The sequence below is a fragment of the Malus sylvestris genome, chromosome 5, assembly GCF_916048215.2.
Source record: "Malus sylvestris chromosome 5, drMalSylv7.2, whole genome shotgun sequence".
In the NCBI taxonomy this organism is placed as follows: Eukaryota; Viridiplantae; Streptophyta; class Magnoliopsida; order Rosales; family Rosaceae; genus Malus; species Malus sylvestris.
In genome coordinates this window covers 19,265,322-19,280,740 of record NC_062264.1, presented here as the reverse complement: position 1 = coordinate 19,280,740, position 15,419 = coordinate 19,265,322, and the positions used below count along the sequence as shown (strand labels likewise).

The 15,419-nt window shown below is 35.8% G+C and overlaps 2 protein-coding genes across 2 annotated transcripts; one reads left to right on the top strand and one right to left on the bottom strand.

The window, feature by feature from the left end:
• The first annotated feature begins 217 nt into the window (after positions 1 to 217).
• LOC126624288 (thioredoxin domain-containing protein 9 homolog) lies at positions 218 to 2,246 on the top strand. The gene is made up of 4 exons (XM_050293327.1): positions 218 to 367; positions 447 to 722; positions 1,567 to 1,725; positions 1,805 to 2,246. Exons 1-4 carry the CDS (start codon positions 344 to 346, stop codon positions 1,973 to 1,975), a joined length of 630 nt encoding a protein of 209 aa, XP_050149284.1. The 5' UTR covers positions 218 to 343; the 3' UTR covers positions 1,976 to 2,246.
• A 1,370-nt stretch (positions 2,247 to 3,616) lies between these two features.
• Positions 3,617 to 9,316, bottom strand: LOC126622610 (putative pumilio homolog 8, chloroplastic). The gene is made up of 5 exons (XM_050291380.1): positions 8,055 to 9,316; positions 7,665 to 7,827; positions 5,952 to 6,115; positions 4,548 to 4,806; positions 3,617 to 3,783 (listed from the first exon to the last, which is right to left on the bottom strand). Exons 1-5 carry the CDS (start codon positions 9,314 to 9,316, stop codon positions 3,667 to 3,669), a joined length of 1,965 nt encoding a protein of 654 aa, XP_050147337.1. The 3' UTR covers positions 3,617 to 3,666.
• Between the last annotated feature and the right edge of the window lie 6,103 nt (positions 9,317 to 15,419).

The window sequence follows — 15,419 nt, the reverse complement described above, 5'->3', positions numbered from 1 at the left end:
TGTTATTTTTTATTGTGAGTCTCAATGCCTAACCAAATGCCCCATAAAGGCACCATTCAAACTAGCAGCAAACTTATATTGTAGCACACCAAGCAACAAGCCATGCCCGACAGGCAAGAGCCCTGAGGAGCCGTTCGAGAGATAGATCCGACCCGAACAGGTGGACAAGGCCCGCTCATCACCAGGCCCAGTTCGGTTTCAAACCCCCAAACAATAAGATGCGTCGTCTGCAATTGCGCTCGTCCGGAACACAAAAGAGACCGCCCTCTTTCCCTCTCTCTCCCCTCCGAAATCTCATTTTTTTCATACGAAAAAAGCTTCTGCAAATTCATCCAATTCAACAATGGAGAACCGGGCAGTTCAAGAGGTAACCTCTCTCCTTCTCATTTTTACATACATTTACATATGTACATTCAAAAACTGAGCTTTTCGATGATTTCTGGTAGATATTGGAGAAGCAATTGCTGACGGTTGCGAAGGCGGTGGAGGACAAGCTCGACGAGGAGATCGCAGCCCTAGATCGAGTTGACGATGACGATCTAGAGGCGCTTAGAGAGCGGAGGCTTCAGCAAATGAAGAAAATGGCGGAGAAGCGCAGCCGTTGGATCTCCCTCGGACATGGCGAGTACTCTGAGATTCCTTCCGAGAAGGACTTCTTCTCTGCCGTCAAGGCCAGCGACCGGGTCGTCTGCCACTTTTACCGCGAAAATTGGCCCTGCAAGGTTGAATTTTAACTTTTTGTTTAAGTACCATTGTATGAAAATTCAAGCTTTCTGTTAAAATTCTAGTTTTGGGGTGTATTTTCTAGGTGTAATTGTTTGAATTTCGGCGAAAAAGTTGTACTTTAGTGTAAACTGTTGGGTTTTCTGAGCTTGAAGTGTGGAAAGTAGCATGAGGGGCATTGTATGAATTTTGAATTTTGTATTTGGTGATTGGAGGGAGTGATGTAGATGCTGTGCTTTATAATTGGTTAAGTTGGGTGTTCATTTCTCGGGGCACGGAGAAGTTCAAGAGTATAAAGGGAGAGGGGAGGATGCAATTCTTTACACAGAGGAAACAATATGGATGAAAAAAGGAAATTGTAGTTGAGTTCTTTCGGAACCTCATTGAAAATTTGGATAGATATGATGAAATTATTGAGCATACACCTGCAGACTAATTAGTTTTGAAGTTTGGCATTTTCCGTTTTCTGGAGCTGCTTTTGAAGTCTTTCTGTTTGGGTTTTGTTGATTGGAAGTTAAAATGTATGGACAATGTTCAAAAATTTGTGGATGTTTTGGATATGTAGAAGTATTACTTTTATCTTGGATGCATATTGTAGAGAGCTAGGGGTATTTGATATAAAGTTAGTTGCAGGGTTACTTCGAACATGTAGCTGTTCTGATTTCAGTGCTTATTCCCAAAATGTTTGATCCTCTAGAAGTATATGGGGCTTCTACAATATCACTTCTAGCTGTTGTTGGTATCGGTTAAATATCATAGGTTTTATCTAATGAGTACTTGTATTACTGATAAAGTTTACTCAAAAGTTAGGACAGACAATTTATATGTACATTTCATTTGCAGGTAGTGGATAAGCACTTGAGTATATTGGCGAAGCAACACATGGAGACACGTTTTGTGAGGATCAATGCTGAGAAAAGTCCCTTCTTAGCGGAGAAGCTCAAGATTGTTGTTCTTCCAACCATTGCTCTTATTAAGAATGCCAAAGTGGATGATTATGTGGTATGTATAGGAAGGACTTGCACACCATAGACTAAATTGATAATTTGCTTTCTAATGGCTGGTGTCCATTATGCAATAGGTTGGATTCGATGAGCTTGGTGGGAAAGACGACTTCAGCACAGAAGAACTGGAAGAGAGATTGGCTAAAGCCCAAGTCATTTTTTATGAAGGTGAATCGTCTATGAAGTCTAGTGCACAAACCAGGAGCGTCCGGCAAAGCAGCAAGGCCGACTCATCAGATTCAGAGTAAAGCCATAGCTATCTGTTTTGGTTGTTATTAGAAAGCAGAGCTGTTCTTTCTTCGCCATTTGCGGAGTCACAAATTCACCTGCTTTTGTGGAATGGCCTAGTTTATGATTCGTATGAAGTTCAGATGTATTACTGCCTCTTTACGGTATCGTTGAGACCATCATCTAGATGGTATAACAATAGTGTCGATGCTTGTATTAACGAAAAAACAAAGCTCTGTGAGCTTTTCGCAAAATATTAATCCCCAGTGAGGTAGCGAAAAATTGAAATTATCATGTGGTTTGTTTGCTTTGTTTTGTTAGGTTTCTGCTGTGTGGGGGTTACTGGTTTTTGGTCAACATGTTACACCAGTTGAGATTTCTCCTAAATGAATGCTTTTTTCTGTTTGATCTGTGAGTTCACCTTCTCATCTCCTTGCATTATCGCTTACAAGATATGGATCCTCCGCTATTCTTGTTCCAAATAAAAGGTCGTACCCAGTGCACAAGGCTTCCGCTTTACGCAGGGTCTGGGAGAGGTAAATGTCGGTTAGCCTTATCCCCATTTATGGAGAGGTTGCTTCCAAGTCTCGAACCCGAGACCTACCGCTCATGGGTACTTATTAACTGTTAAAGGGACTTTGGTGTAGCCATCATGATTAGAACTGCTCTTTCATATGCACTTGAGTTTATATCTTCCTCACAACTATAGATAAATTGTATTCAAAAGAACTGTTATGCACTCAAGTTCAAATCTCCCTCACAACTAAGATAAATTGTATTCAAAAGAACTGTGGGTCTAAATGGTTAAGACACGGCAGGATTATTATCTAGTTTTGTGTTTATCATCTAATTTCAGGGTACTTATTACCTAATTTTGGTATTATTTTTTAGATTTAGCTACAATACTTGCACGTAGACAATTTCAATTGAAAGTTAATGATAGAATAATTCTATAATCTTCACCCTAAGGGAAGTTTTTCACCATCGTATGGCCCGTCATGAGTAACAAATTTGATTACTTTATTTTTTGACAGAAATATTATTGAATAATTTGATTTAATTGATAAGAAGCTATAATAAAGTAGTGACAATCTCCATTGAATTTTCTACGAGTTCAATACATAAGTTCAAGCCATTCTTTAGCAATTCTTTAGCAAGTAGCAACAACAAAATCAAAGTCAAATGCTAGCGACAATCACCCACGTGATTGTTGATGACTTGATACATAAATAGTTGATAGTTATTCACGCATGCATAACTGTCAAAAGTAAAATCTTAGCCAAATATTAAAAAACACCATAGATTATATATCAATATTCTGAGATCAAAATCTCTATAACTTAGCAACATTGGGAAGCCTCCATAATCTACAACCATCCACCTAATGGCTTGGTTAGTGCATCAAGCGCTTGAAACACATGCCATATTGTAGGGCAGATGGAACTCTTCCTCCACGCTAACTTCCCTACCACAACGGCCTTAAAAAAAGCCAACATAACAACAACAAAGTTTAGTCCTCCTAATACATTTATACTATAATTAACAACCACAACAAGGTTGCCACTAAAACATTTAGCCTAGCAACAACAGTAAGAAGTTTACTCTAAAGAGTTAGGGATAGAGAGATAATGCAACATAACAAAAGCCCAGAATCGGCAAGGTTATGGCGCTTCCGTCTGCTGGTCAAGCTACATTTTGTGGTTTACATGATTTAGTAACGATGCCTGTGACCCCTGGTTTTGTCCAGCACCCTTTTCCCGTAAAGATGACTGTGGAGATAAGGGTAATGGCTCCGAACGAGTTGCACAAGAGTATTATGAGCAGCTCCCTGCTTTGCCAACAACGAATACATATTAGATCACTACAACATGTACATTGGTATCAAATTGTTTTTTATTGTGCACACAAGTGATAGAGACAGATTAGATCATTACAACATGTATATTGGTATCAAATTATTTTTGATTGTGCACACAAGTGATAGAGAGCTAAGCGCTAAACCATGACTGTTTATTCCTTTAAGACATGATCAGTGGACATAAGAGGTAACAGAAAATAGAAAGTTCGAATTTCTTCGAAGGTATGTATGTCCAAATATGGGAATTAAAAAAAAAAAAGCAAAGTAGGTTGTGTAATAAGATAAGATTAGAATACATCAGAGTTTTGATTCGCTTTAATATAACGGAGAAAAAATAAGGGAGAAAAATTTCATCCAATGGCGATATGAATTGTTTGTATCTATCGCTATGAGACTATGGTCATGTGACCTAGTATGTAATGACAAATAGATATTAGATAGACACATAAATACTATACAGTTTCATGAAAGTTACAATAATCCAACAAAGGAGGCATCCAAGATTACTTAACGAAGGAAAGATTATTAAATTTAATAATTGTTTACAAGTATCAAGGTAATGTCCTCTCATTTTAGATATATATAAGATTTTATGTCACCGAATATGGAATTATCAATCTAACACCATACATTTTAAATGAGATTACGTTCATATCGATTTTTGGATATTGCCATAATCAACCCAAAGGAGTTAACAAGTTAGTGCAGCAAAAGCATTTTGTGTATGATTTTACCTTGGATACTCCCAAAGCAGATTGAGCAACATAATTCCCATAAGGATCTTGAAGAAGAGCCAAAAAGTGTGGACTATTAATCATCTCGTAAACAATGGTATTGACATGCTCTTCTCCAGCCTCTTTCAAGATCTTCTCAACCACATTACTGCCATACTTATTCATGCATAGATTAACAAAACTACCTCCAAGTTGTGCTAGTATGTCAGTTGTAACACGCGGGTTCTTTAATCCAATTATGTACTGCACGACATAGTTCCTGGTAAAAAACAAAAAGAGAATATAGTATCATAGATGATATATGATGTCAACTATAATTAGATTGAGGTAATACTTGTGAGATACCAGAAACATGTTATGTTGCTACGTATAGTTAAAACCTTGTTACATAGGGAGGAGGATTCTCTCACCTCCTAATCTCTCTCCCCTTCCCTCCCCTCCTATTTATACGGTCACGGTTAAGCCATATCAATATCTTATATTGATTTTTTTATAAAGACAATAAGACAAAAAACAATGTGTGAGAGGAGGGGAGGAAAGTGGATGGGAATAGGAGATTATTTAACTTATAATTATGAGCTCGAAGTATACATAGATATTACGTACCTTTATAATCAACCAAGTTCATTTTTCAGAGAAATCAATCCGAGTTCCTTATCTTCGTTGAATTCTTAGAAACCCTAGAATTCTTGCTATCTGTTCAGGAGCTATATGGAATAATCACTGAGATTTTCTGAATAGGTATGACGAATCCGATCATTATGGCCGATTAATCTAAGCACTACCTAGTAATACAAAGTCCACCTAAATCATGGTCCAAATTAACAAGCTAGTTATATTATAAGGAAAACTAATGAAAAAGGTTCGAAAACTTTGAGTTTTAATTAAAAGGACAAAAATATGTTGTAAGTGAATAGTACCATGAGTGAATTTTTAGAGTAAAAATGTCATTTTCGTTAAAAGTGAATAGTACCGAAAGTGTTTCGTTGAAACTCCCATTATTATATTGCCTAGAACCACAACAACCTGATATACAGGTTAAGATATGACATTTAAAATTATAAATAAAGTTAACATATGATTGTTCCTTCAGATAATTAATGAGAAGGAAGTTTAAAAACAAATTAAAGGGAAAAGTGTGATTTCACTAATGCCAACATATTGCCCGCAGTTCTCTAATGAGATGAAATGACGAGGTGATCTACCCTAATAAATGGTAAACAAGAAAGAAGTAAATATATCTCAAACAATAGTATATACACTCCATCTACTCGTTGCGTTGATGACTACATCACTCACATATCGTGTCAAAATCAACAGAACTGTTCCACTTGAGAATTGAGAAATGTAGTTAAGCGTAAAACAATTTACATATATGGCAAACATGTAGGTTAGAGGACAAACCCGTATGGATCTTCAGAGAGAACTCGAGCATTTTCAGTTATGTCAGCCACAAGACGCTCTTTAGCTTCTGTATAAGCATAATGAACACTACTTTGCACTAAGCAACACCCAAATTTGTCTTTTGCAAGAGCAAGGCAGTTTTCGTATACTAATTCCAGAAGACCCTGCAAAATAATAACAATTTGCAGTTGAGAGACTTATAATTGGAAATTAACTCTCTAATACATAAGTTCAGCTACGAAATCTATATAAAATATACCATGACAACAATTCATATTATACAACTTAGGTACAAAATTAACCAAAATTAAGATCCAACTAATCATAACCAAAATTAAGATCTAACTAATTAATCATTACCAAAATTAACAAATTTTTGTCCAAACATACAAAGTATTAGAAAGTTGTGGCATACACTTACAACATGTATCCCAAAGCCGATGTGTGTATTGAAGAACTAGCTAGCCACGTACCCATGCACAACTTCTAATGTTTCGCTGTGCTAATTTCTTGTTATTCTATCGATTGAAGAACCAATTCTTAAAAGATAATGAAATGGACTACAAGTTTGTTTTATTATGTATTGCCTGATTATGAAGAACAAACTAGTCATAAAGATAATAAAATGGTTGATACTTTTAACTATAAGCTTGTTTCATTATATATCTATATATATATATATATATCGCCTCTCTGTGAAGAACAAACAAGTCTTAAAGATAATAAAATGATTGATACTTTTAACTATAAGCTTGTTTCATTACATATTGCCCCTCTATGAAGAACAAACATGTCTTAAAGATAATAAAATGGTTGATCCCTTTAATTACAAGCTTGTCTCATTTTATATCGCCCCTCTATGCAGAACAAACAAGTCTTAAAGACAATGAAATAATTGAACCCTTTTAACTACAAACTTGTTTCATTATATATCAGATCTATATAGAACAAACAAGTAGAGATAATAAAATGGTGGATCCTTTTAACTACAAGCTTGTTTCATTATATGTCGCACCTCTATGAAGAACAAACAAGTCATTAAGATAATAAAATGGTGGTGCTTTTAACTACAGGATTGTGTATATACTTTCTCTATGAAGAACAAATTGCAAGACAAAGTCCAACAGGAAAATTAGTAGTTCAAAAAAATTATATTTAGTTTCCTTCAACATCTTATTTTGGACTTGATTGTACATATGTAACTAATTAATTTGTACATAAATTTTTTCAAATGATAAACTTTTTCTTATGCATTTTATGCATATAAAGTTAAAAATGAACGAAATGAAATGTGTGCCCACTACAAGCCAGCTGTCTGTTTTCACATATCCAACATGAAAATTAGTAGGTCATACCAGTTTGTCATACATATTCAAATGCTAAACAAAACTTAAAGCTTATACGTTTATCCTGGTGCATTGAACAAGTAATTTATCCTGGTACATATACAAATGATAGATTATTGATCCTTTAGCTGCAAGCCTTAATTTCTTCCTCCACAAGATGATAGATAGCGCAGTAATTAAATCAATCATACTTAATAAGATACACGATAAGAATAGTGAGCAGTTGATCAATTTAATTTTTACACATACCTCAAGAATTAAATCACATACTAAAAGTCCTTAGGTAATTGCTGCTGCCTCAATTTGCATTATCATAAGATTAACTATCTCATTATATATATATATATATGAAAAGCACATTCCTTACCTTGGTGGATTCAGGAGAGAAATGTTTCAAGCAAACTTGAATCACATAATAACCAGGCTGGGTCTTGCTCAAGGGAATCGTTATATGCTTCAGAAGCCGCATGAATGCCGACTGTTGCTCACGGGTTTCAACGCGCTCCAGCAGTTTCTGCATTGCTCGACTTCTACAACATCAAACACTTCCACACAATCAAAAATTGGTTTTCGGTTCACTTAAAAATAACACAATAAAAAATTGGTTTTCGGTTCACTTAAAAATAATTTTGAGGACTTGTAGCTTCGGTGGTAGAGAGTACTTTACATCACGACATGAATTAAGATTTTGAATTGTCATCACCGTCACTTAAATAAAAAATTAGAAAAAAAAAAATCAATGACGTATCATTTGTACCCGTGCTGATCAGTGCATATGTCCTTGAGTTTTTTCTCATCACTCATCACCAAGTCAAGCATTTTGGACCATCCTTCTTTGTTGGCTGCTTCAACAAGTTTCTGAACAAGTTCGTTGCCGAATTGATCAACCATCAATTCACGGAAATCCGCCTCCATGACCTCGGAGAAAATGATAGTAATTTCCTCCGGCTTGCCCTCCTCCATCTTCTTCTGCAAAAATTTAGACCCGGCATGATCTTTGGCCACCAAAGCAATTTGGCCCCTTATTTCTTCTAAAGTCAGAGAGAAAGTACTTGGATGCTGCTGCCGTGCAGAGCCATTAGCAAACCTTGATCCCCTGATGCCATGATCATGATCTTTGGTAATTAAATTACTACTAGTCATCACTTGGCCGCTTTGTTCCAATGACGATGATGATGAGAAATTAGTACGTAGACGCTGTCGTCCTGACCCATTAGCATACCTTGATGATGATCCGCGGCTGCTAGTTAATCCGTTTCGCAGCGAATTATTAGGCCTCATTGGATGATATCCATAAGCACCAAATTGATCAGCAGAGGAAAATTGAGCAATATTATTTGGCCTAGAAGTACTACTACTCCCACCCCGACTCGCTCCTCCTGTATAAATAGGTTCCACCTCTATCAAAGGAAAATTACCGCGTGCCGCTGACAAAGAATGGGGAAGAGCACCATTGAAATTATGGTTATTAGTGGTACCATGATTGGAAAAGGATCCATGAAGCCTCACGTACTGATCCATCTGTGCCATCAACAAAACATACTGATTCTTCAACCTCTCCAAATATTCCTCCTCCTCTTGCACATGATGAGGGGATGGGTATTGAGTAGTAAAACCATTACCTCCTGAGAAGCTGTTTGCTCTTAGGTTCGACGCAGTACCACCAGGCTGCGGCTGATGATCATGATGATGAGAATTGTTATTCGATATGCTCAGTCGATTCAAAGCAGCAGGGAGATGATGCTGATTTTGGCTCTGATCAGCAAAATCAGTATTATTATTGAGATTGGTGTTTTGTGAGGGGTTAGGGTTTTGGTATAGATGATTTGGGAGCATGGCGTTTTGATATGAAACGTTCCCCAGACTAGGGTCCCAACAGATGTCCGGCAAGGAAGCAGAAGGAGAATCGCGACGAAGGTGGTTTTCAGGGAAGATGTAAGGGGAGAGGACTAGATGGTCGTTGTTCGGGCCTGTAGTATTAAACCATTGAAGCGCAACCTCTCCTCTCTTCATCTCCATTAATGTTATGCTTTGTAACCGATCAAATATGGGAAAATTGAAAGAGAGATAAGAGAGGAGGAATGACTGAGTCTGAGGCTGAAGGGTTTTAAAGACCTAGGTTGGGTTTAGAGATGTGTAAGCTCTATAGAGATAGAGAGAGAAGGTACGAGGTTTTCACAATGGGGAACATACATATATTGCTAGCTAGGGTTTAATCCAAATGGGCCTATAATTATTTTGCACCCAAAGAGAGAATATCATAATTAAAAATATAAGATAATATATACAGACATTAAAAAAAAGATTTGTAGTTGGGAAAAGGCAAAAGGAAAAGATTTTAGGGGATGAGAAAAGGGAAGAGTTTGAGTAATATGAGGAATGTTTTGGGTTAACAGATTTCGGGCTTTGAAAATAAAGCGTTTATATCCTTGTCAATCTCTTACTGCATGAAGTTGACACTCATCGACCAATAGAATTACTCTTCATTCCGCTTCACTCTCCCATTCAGCGCGGTTTCTAGATAAAATGTGGAATATTATTATGCTTCTATTTTCAATTTACTTATTTTACTTTACCCCAGCTATTGTAGTTCTTGCTAATTAAGTTGAATTTTAGTGAAATACCTCTTTATCTTAGTGTCAAAGTTCGTTGGAAAAATTGTTTTAGTTTCAGAGAAAGATTGGTTTTATTTTTATTACATGGAGAGACAAAACTCATTTATATATGACTATTAAAAAAGGGTGATGCGAGCGAGACTGAATTTATAGATAAAATTTTGTAAACGAAATGACATGGAAGTTGATGATTGGATTATTATTTAAGCATTCATAAACGTGCTTATTCCTATCGGCTACACATCATTTAGTTTGTAAATGCTGTCTCCCCAATATTACCCATTAAAAAAAAGAACAATTGGTTAAATAATAATAGAATCAACCTTTACACAAAGATATGGAGTGGTTTGGTGGCTAATTGGTTGTTGTGGACTCCTTATACCAGGTTCTACTTCTTCTTCAGACCATGTGTTATTTTTAATCACTACTACAATAAACAGTTTCCGTGACGAACTTCAACTTCGGTCGCTTAAACATTGGCACGACGAAAATGTCGTCGCACAAAGGTAGGGGTATCATCGCGCCTAAACAAAGGGTACGATAGCTTGTCGTCGCATTGAGTTTACGGCCACGACAACTAGTCATTAGGTAAGGCTGTGTGAGAAGAATTGTTTCATTGAGTAAACAAGAATGCAACAAAATTTGTCACATAATATTTGGTCTTCGAGTAATTTTAATATTTTGAATTATGAAATTTTCGTCGTTCAAGATACTGCACGACGAAGGTCTTCCTTGCTTTTAATCGTATACGATGAAGGTATTACGCCACGCAAAGGTTTTTCTTAATTTTTTTCATTTATATTTTTGTTAAATTACATAATTTGTAATTATTTTAATTAAATTATAAACAATAATTAATAAACAGAAAAATATTATATAACACACACACACACACATATATATGTATGAAAATGTGCGTGCAAGTTGAATTTTTTTATAATATCTGAATATTAAAAAAAAAAACTACAGAAGAAAGTCATCAAGGTCTACTGCATCGGCCTGCTGGGTGGAGTGGTTGGAAGCTCAAAGGTGGTGAGGAACATCTGCTGGCTGAGGAGCAGCTGGTGGCATCATGAATTGGAAATCAGACAACTAGAGAGCGTGTAAGATCTAGCTCGTCTTACCGTCATGGGTCACAAGCTGGGCATACTGTGCTGAAAGTTGAGTAGTTTAGTCCGCAAGCTGGGCATCCTGAGCCACAAGCTTCTGCTTCATGTTCACAACTTCTTGTGTCAACGTGGTGACCTGTCTCGTGCTCTGTCGAGAAGAGGAGGCAGTAAAGTCACGATGTCGTGGATTTGCCATCCCTAGGACAACCTTACTAGGCCTACGACCGAGGGTCTGATCCAGGGACTCAACAATGACATTTCTTAATAGTTTTTCATGTTTTTTGAATGCTTCACTGTCCATGGTTGGAGGGGCGTCATCTTCCCCTTCCTAATGGTGTTCATTAAGGCATATGGATAAGCGTCATTTAGAATATCCATAACTTGTTCATTACAATCCATATTAGATTAAACAATCTCCACTCATGTCACGTATGAAGGTGAAGCATGGTATAATCGTTCCCCATGATAATTTCCTCTACTATAGGTCTCCATTACCCCATTATTACTAAATGAAAATCGCACATTTTCGAATGTCTCCAAATTTGAATTGTTACACTTCCTACACAGACACCGGATTTGAGTTGAAACCTGGTTGTGTCTACTTGTGAATTTAATAAATTGATATATTCTATCCAAGTATTTAACAACAACTCTGTTCGGATTCTATACCCACTATATGTCCATTTTGTTTGCAAACACAATTAAAGTAGTATGATTACAACAACTTCAACTGTCTTGTCACCTTATCCTTCAGTGTAACAACATAGTTATGTAACGTAATTTACGACTCCATCAGATTAGATTTCGACGTGAAATTTTTTTGGCATTCCTATAGTTCTTCAAGTGCACAACGTAGCTAGCATGCACTTGTAAAGAGATGCTACCAAAATTTCAATGATCGAAACCTAATTCATGAACCAAAAACTATGACACATAACTGTGCATTCCCAAACTGTCTAAAAAATTGGACAATTCGAGAATCAATTGGACCACAGTCATACTTCGCATCCATGCGCGAAATCCAACTAATTCTCAAATGGAAAATTGAGCTTTTCTTGAACAAAATATATATGAAGTTAAGTACTGTTAACTCCATACAACATAAATATTTTTCTACATGATGTACAAAAATATTTGCATATAAATAAATTAAATCACAAAAATTACAAAAATATTTGCATTTAATTTTGTTAGTTTGAATTCACAATTGAAAATTTTAAATACAAAATCAAATTGCTTACCGGAGAGGGATAGATCGAGGAAGGGATAGGAGATGGAGGTGGAGATGGAGGGAGATAGTAGATGAATTTGAGAGAGGAGGGAGTGGAGGAGATTTCAAAGAGATATGAGGAGGGGGGGAGAGGCAATTGCTGCAGTTCTTGTGCAATTTATGCCTCTCTCGCGGTTGGGTACTTTGATTATAAACACGAGATCTTTGCGCGATGAAGGCTTCATTGCGCAACACATATGTCACCAATTAACCCTAATTTAATTTATGTGACGAAAGATTCATCACTCAAAGTATCTTCGTGCGAACAATGTTGAATTCGTCCCACGAAGTACCTTTGCACGACCAACTTGACTTTCGTGGCACATAGCACCTTTACGCGACAAGAGCTTTGTCACGAGAGTTATTTATTAATTTTTTAATTTAATTAATATGGACTAAATTTTTTTACTAAATTAAAGAAAATAAAATATTTAAATGAGATATTTAAATCATCCATATAATAAATCAAATAAAGCAAACAAATACTTAAAGTAAATATTTAATCCAAATACAAATTAAGAAAATATTTAAGGTTACCATTCACAAATGTTAATATAATCTGATTACATGCTAAAAAATTATTTTATTCGTTCATAACATCTAAATAAAACATTTACTACGCTGGTGGTTCTTCTGCATTTCGATCGGCGTCATGCTTCCACTCCTGATAACGCCTCTTGAATACGCAATCAATGAAATTCATCAGGTTAGGGTCCGTTTCATCAGTAATAAAATCAACCTATTATGCACAAAATACTAAAATATTAAACATTACAATATATTATATAGCAAAAAAAATTATTAAATTACTAATTGGCACTTACTGATACCTCATCCAACAAAGACTTCTTCAAGTCCTCTGGCATTTTTTCCAAGATGCCAACTCCCTAGGACACGCGTTCTGCACCTATGTTGTGCCCAAGCATGGCTTGCGTCTCCCTCTTTGATCTTTTAAGCTGCATGTCATATTTGATTCGCCTTGGCCCGTCAATATTCTTGCTTCTGGCCCACCCTGACATTTTTGTTTTTGTTTCTCTACAGAAAAAACAAATTTTAATAATCAAAGTAAGTAATTCGTCAACTTTTATTATAATAAACTAGTAAAAAATTTCAACAAAAAAAACAAACCATACAATTCATACAAAATTTTGGTATTACCTGTCCGAGATCATTGTCCTCAAATTCCTGTTTAGTTGGAGCAACAATGGAATCGAATCTCTACAATAGTATAATTTGACTATATTCGAAAACCCACAACTTATGAGACATAATTTATAAATTAAAATTAATTATCGAAACAAAATTATTCTTCATTTAGATATATAAAGATTTACCTTGGAAATCGAAGATTGTTGACAGAAAGAGTCACAGAAAAGGGAAACAAGAATTGAGATATGAGGGGTTTGGGGGAGAAGAAACGAGGGGATAAGGGGTTTGGGGAAAATGATGGGAAGAGAATGAGGCAAAAGGGATAGTGGATCTGAGATTTTATAGAACTCGTGAAGCTTTTGCACGACGAAGCCCCCAACATGCAAAGTCTGCAAAATTACTCTGCCTTAAATGTCTCACCGACCACATCGACCATTTCAAAGTGCTTTACACGACGAAGTGTTTGTCGCACAAGTTTTACACGACAACCTGCTCCATCGCGCAAAAAATCATTTGTCATGCAATATATTAGTGCCAAATCTTCATTTACCGACCTTTTTTTTTTTTTTCCTGAAATTGCACGATAAATTATTCAGTTTGTCATGCTAAGCCTTCCTGTGCGGAGAAGCTTTTGTTGCCTAATATTTTGATATATTTTTTATGGCCTTCATGTTTGTGCGACGATACCTTTATTTTGTCCCGCAAAGGATCCTTGAGCGACGAAAACTGCTTGGTCGCTTAAAATTTGGTCGCGCAGATAGTTTTTCTACTAGTGTGTTTTGTTCAACAGCTGGCATGTGATACCAAGAGCATGTGTACTTTTTATGTTTTGTCCAACAGCTGGCGCGTGAGACCTGTGCGCGTCATCCACAGTGATCTATGTGTCAGCTAGGGTTCATTTATTATTTTGAAAATTAGTGTGAGATCTATTAAGAACTGAAAAGTTGCGATTTTTAGGTAAAATACTTTGTGTTTTTGTCTTTCTTTATTATGCTCCTAGTTAGTTGAGGTGTTACAAAAAGTTCACTTCTTAATTAAAAAAAATCAAGATACTTTCTGTTTGTGCATCAATTTCTATATAGAAAATTTAGAAAATAAATAAATCTTTATACGGTAAACAATAATACTAGAGAAAAATTTGCTCAACTAACCCACGAAAAATCAAAAGGAGAATCTTCTGTTCCCTTGAAGAGTACATATAACGAAATAAGAAGCATGAGAATCAAGGATTTGCTGTATTGAATCTTCAAATTTTCCCCTTTCTAGGATCATATATTAAGATATGCATACTTTAAGGGAATTTACATTGGAAATAATAATTTCCTATAATTTTGAGATATAAGACATAGTATTGGTAATTTTGAACTTTTATTTGTCATCATTGTTATCATGATTATGTTCCTAGTAAAATTGGTGCCATGTCATGTTTTTGTGCGTTTTTTTCTTTTTTTCTAGCAAACGATATATTATCTATACTAAGGGGTGGATGAACTTAACCTCATAATAGGCTAACAATAATATGGTTAGAATTCCCTTTTGGCAAGAATCATACCTAAGACCTCTCACTTACAAGGAATACTACTATACCATAGTACTAAGTGGTATGTTTTTTGTGCTTTATGTAAATACTTTTTTGAGAAATGCTAAGGAGACTCTGTTAAAAGTGGGACTCTTCATGAACTATTTGCCACCTTATGTTTTTGACACAATATTTTATAGTGTTAGCACGAAAATTGATGTTAAACTGTGAGGTGACAGAAAGTCTATGAAAAATCCTGCTTTGAGAGAGTCTCCTTAGCATTTCTCGTATTATTTTTTTGTATTGAAGAACTGATGTGTATTTTTTTTTCTAGTCTAAACATGTGATGACATTGTTGTTGCAACTCAATCTTGATATTGTTTACAAAGTTTTAGAGATGAGTTGATGTAAAAATGTACTGGCTTTACTTGCCTTGTTATATGAATTTTTGTATTGATAT

Bases quoted from the DNA above. Each gene is read 5' to 3' on its own strand.
- LOC126624288 (XM_050293327.1), top strand. From the start codon at position 344: ATGGAGAACCGGGCAGTTCAAGAG. The intron at 368-446 runs GTAACCTCTCTC...GATTTCTGGTAG, and splicing joins AGAACCGGGCAGTTCAAGAG to ATATTGGAGAAGCAATTGCT. The intron at 723-1,566 runs GTTGAATTTTAA...TTTCATTTGCAG, and splicing joins GCGAAAATTGGCCCTGCAAG to GTAGTGGATAAGCACTTGAG.
- LOC126622610 (XM_050291380.1), bottom strand. From the start codon at position 9,316: ATGGAGATGAAGAGAGGAGAGGTTGCGCTTCAATGGTTTAATACTACA. The intron at 7,828-8,054 runs GTACAAATGATA...TTGATGTTGTAG, and splicing joins ATATGCACTGATCAGCACGG to AAGTCGAGCAATGCAGAAAC. The intron at 3,784-4,547 runs GTAAAATCATAC...TTGGCAAAGCAG, and splicing joins CTGCTTTGGGAGTATCCAAG to GGAGCTGCTCATAATACTCT.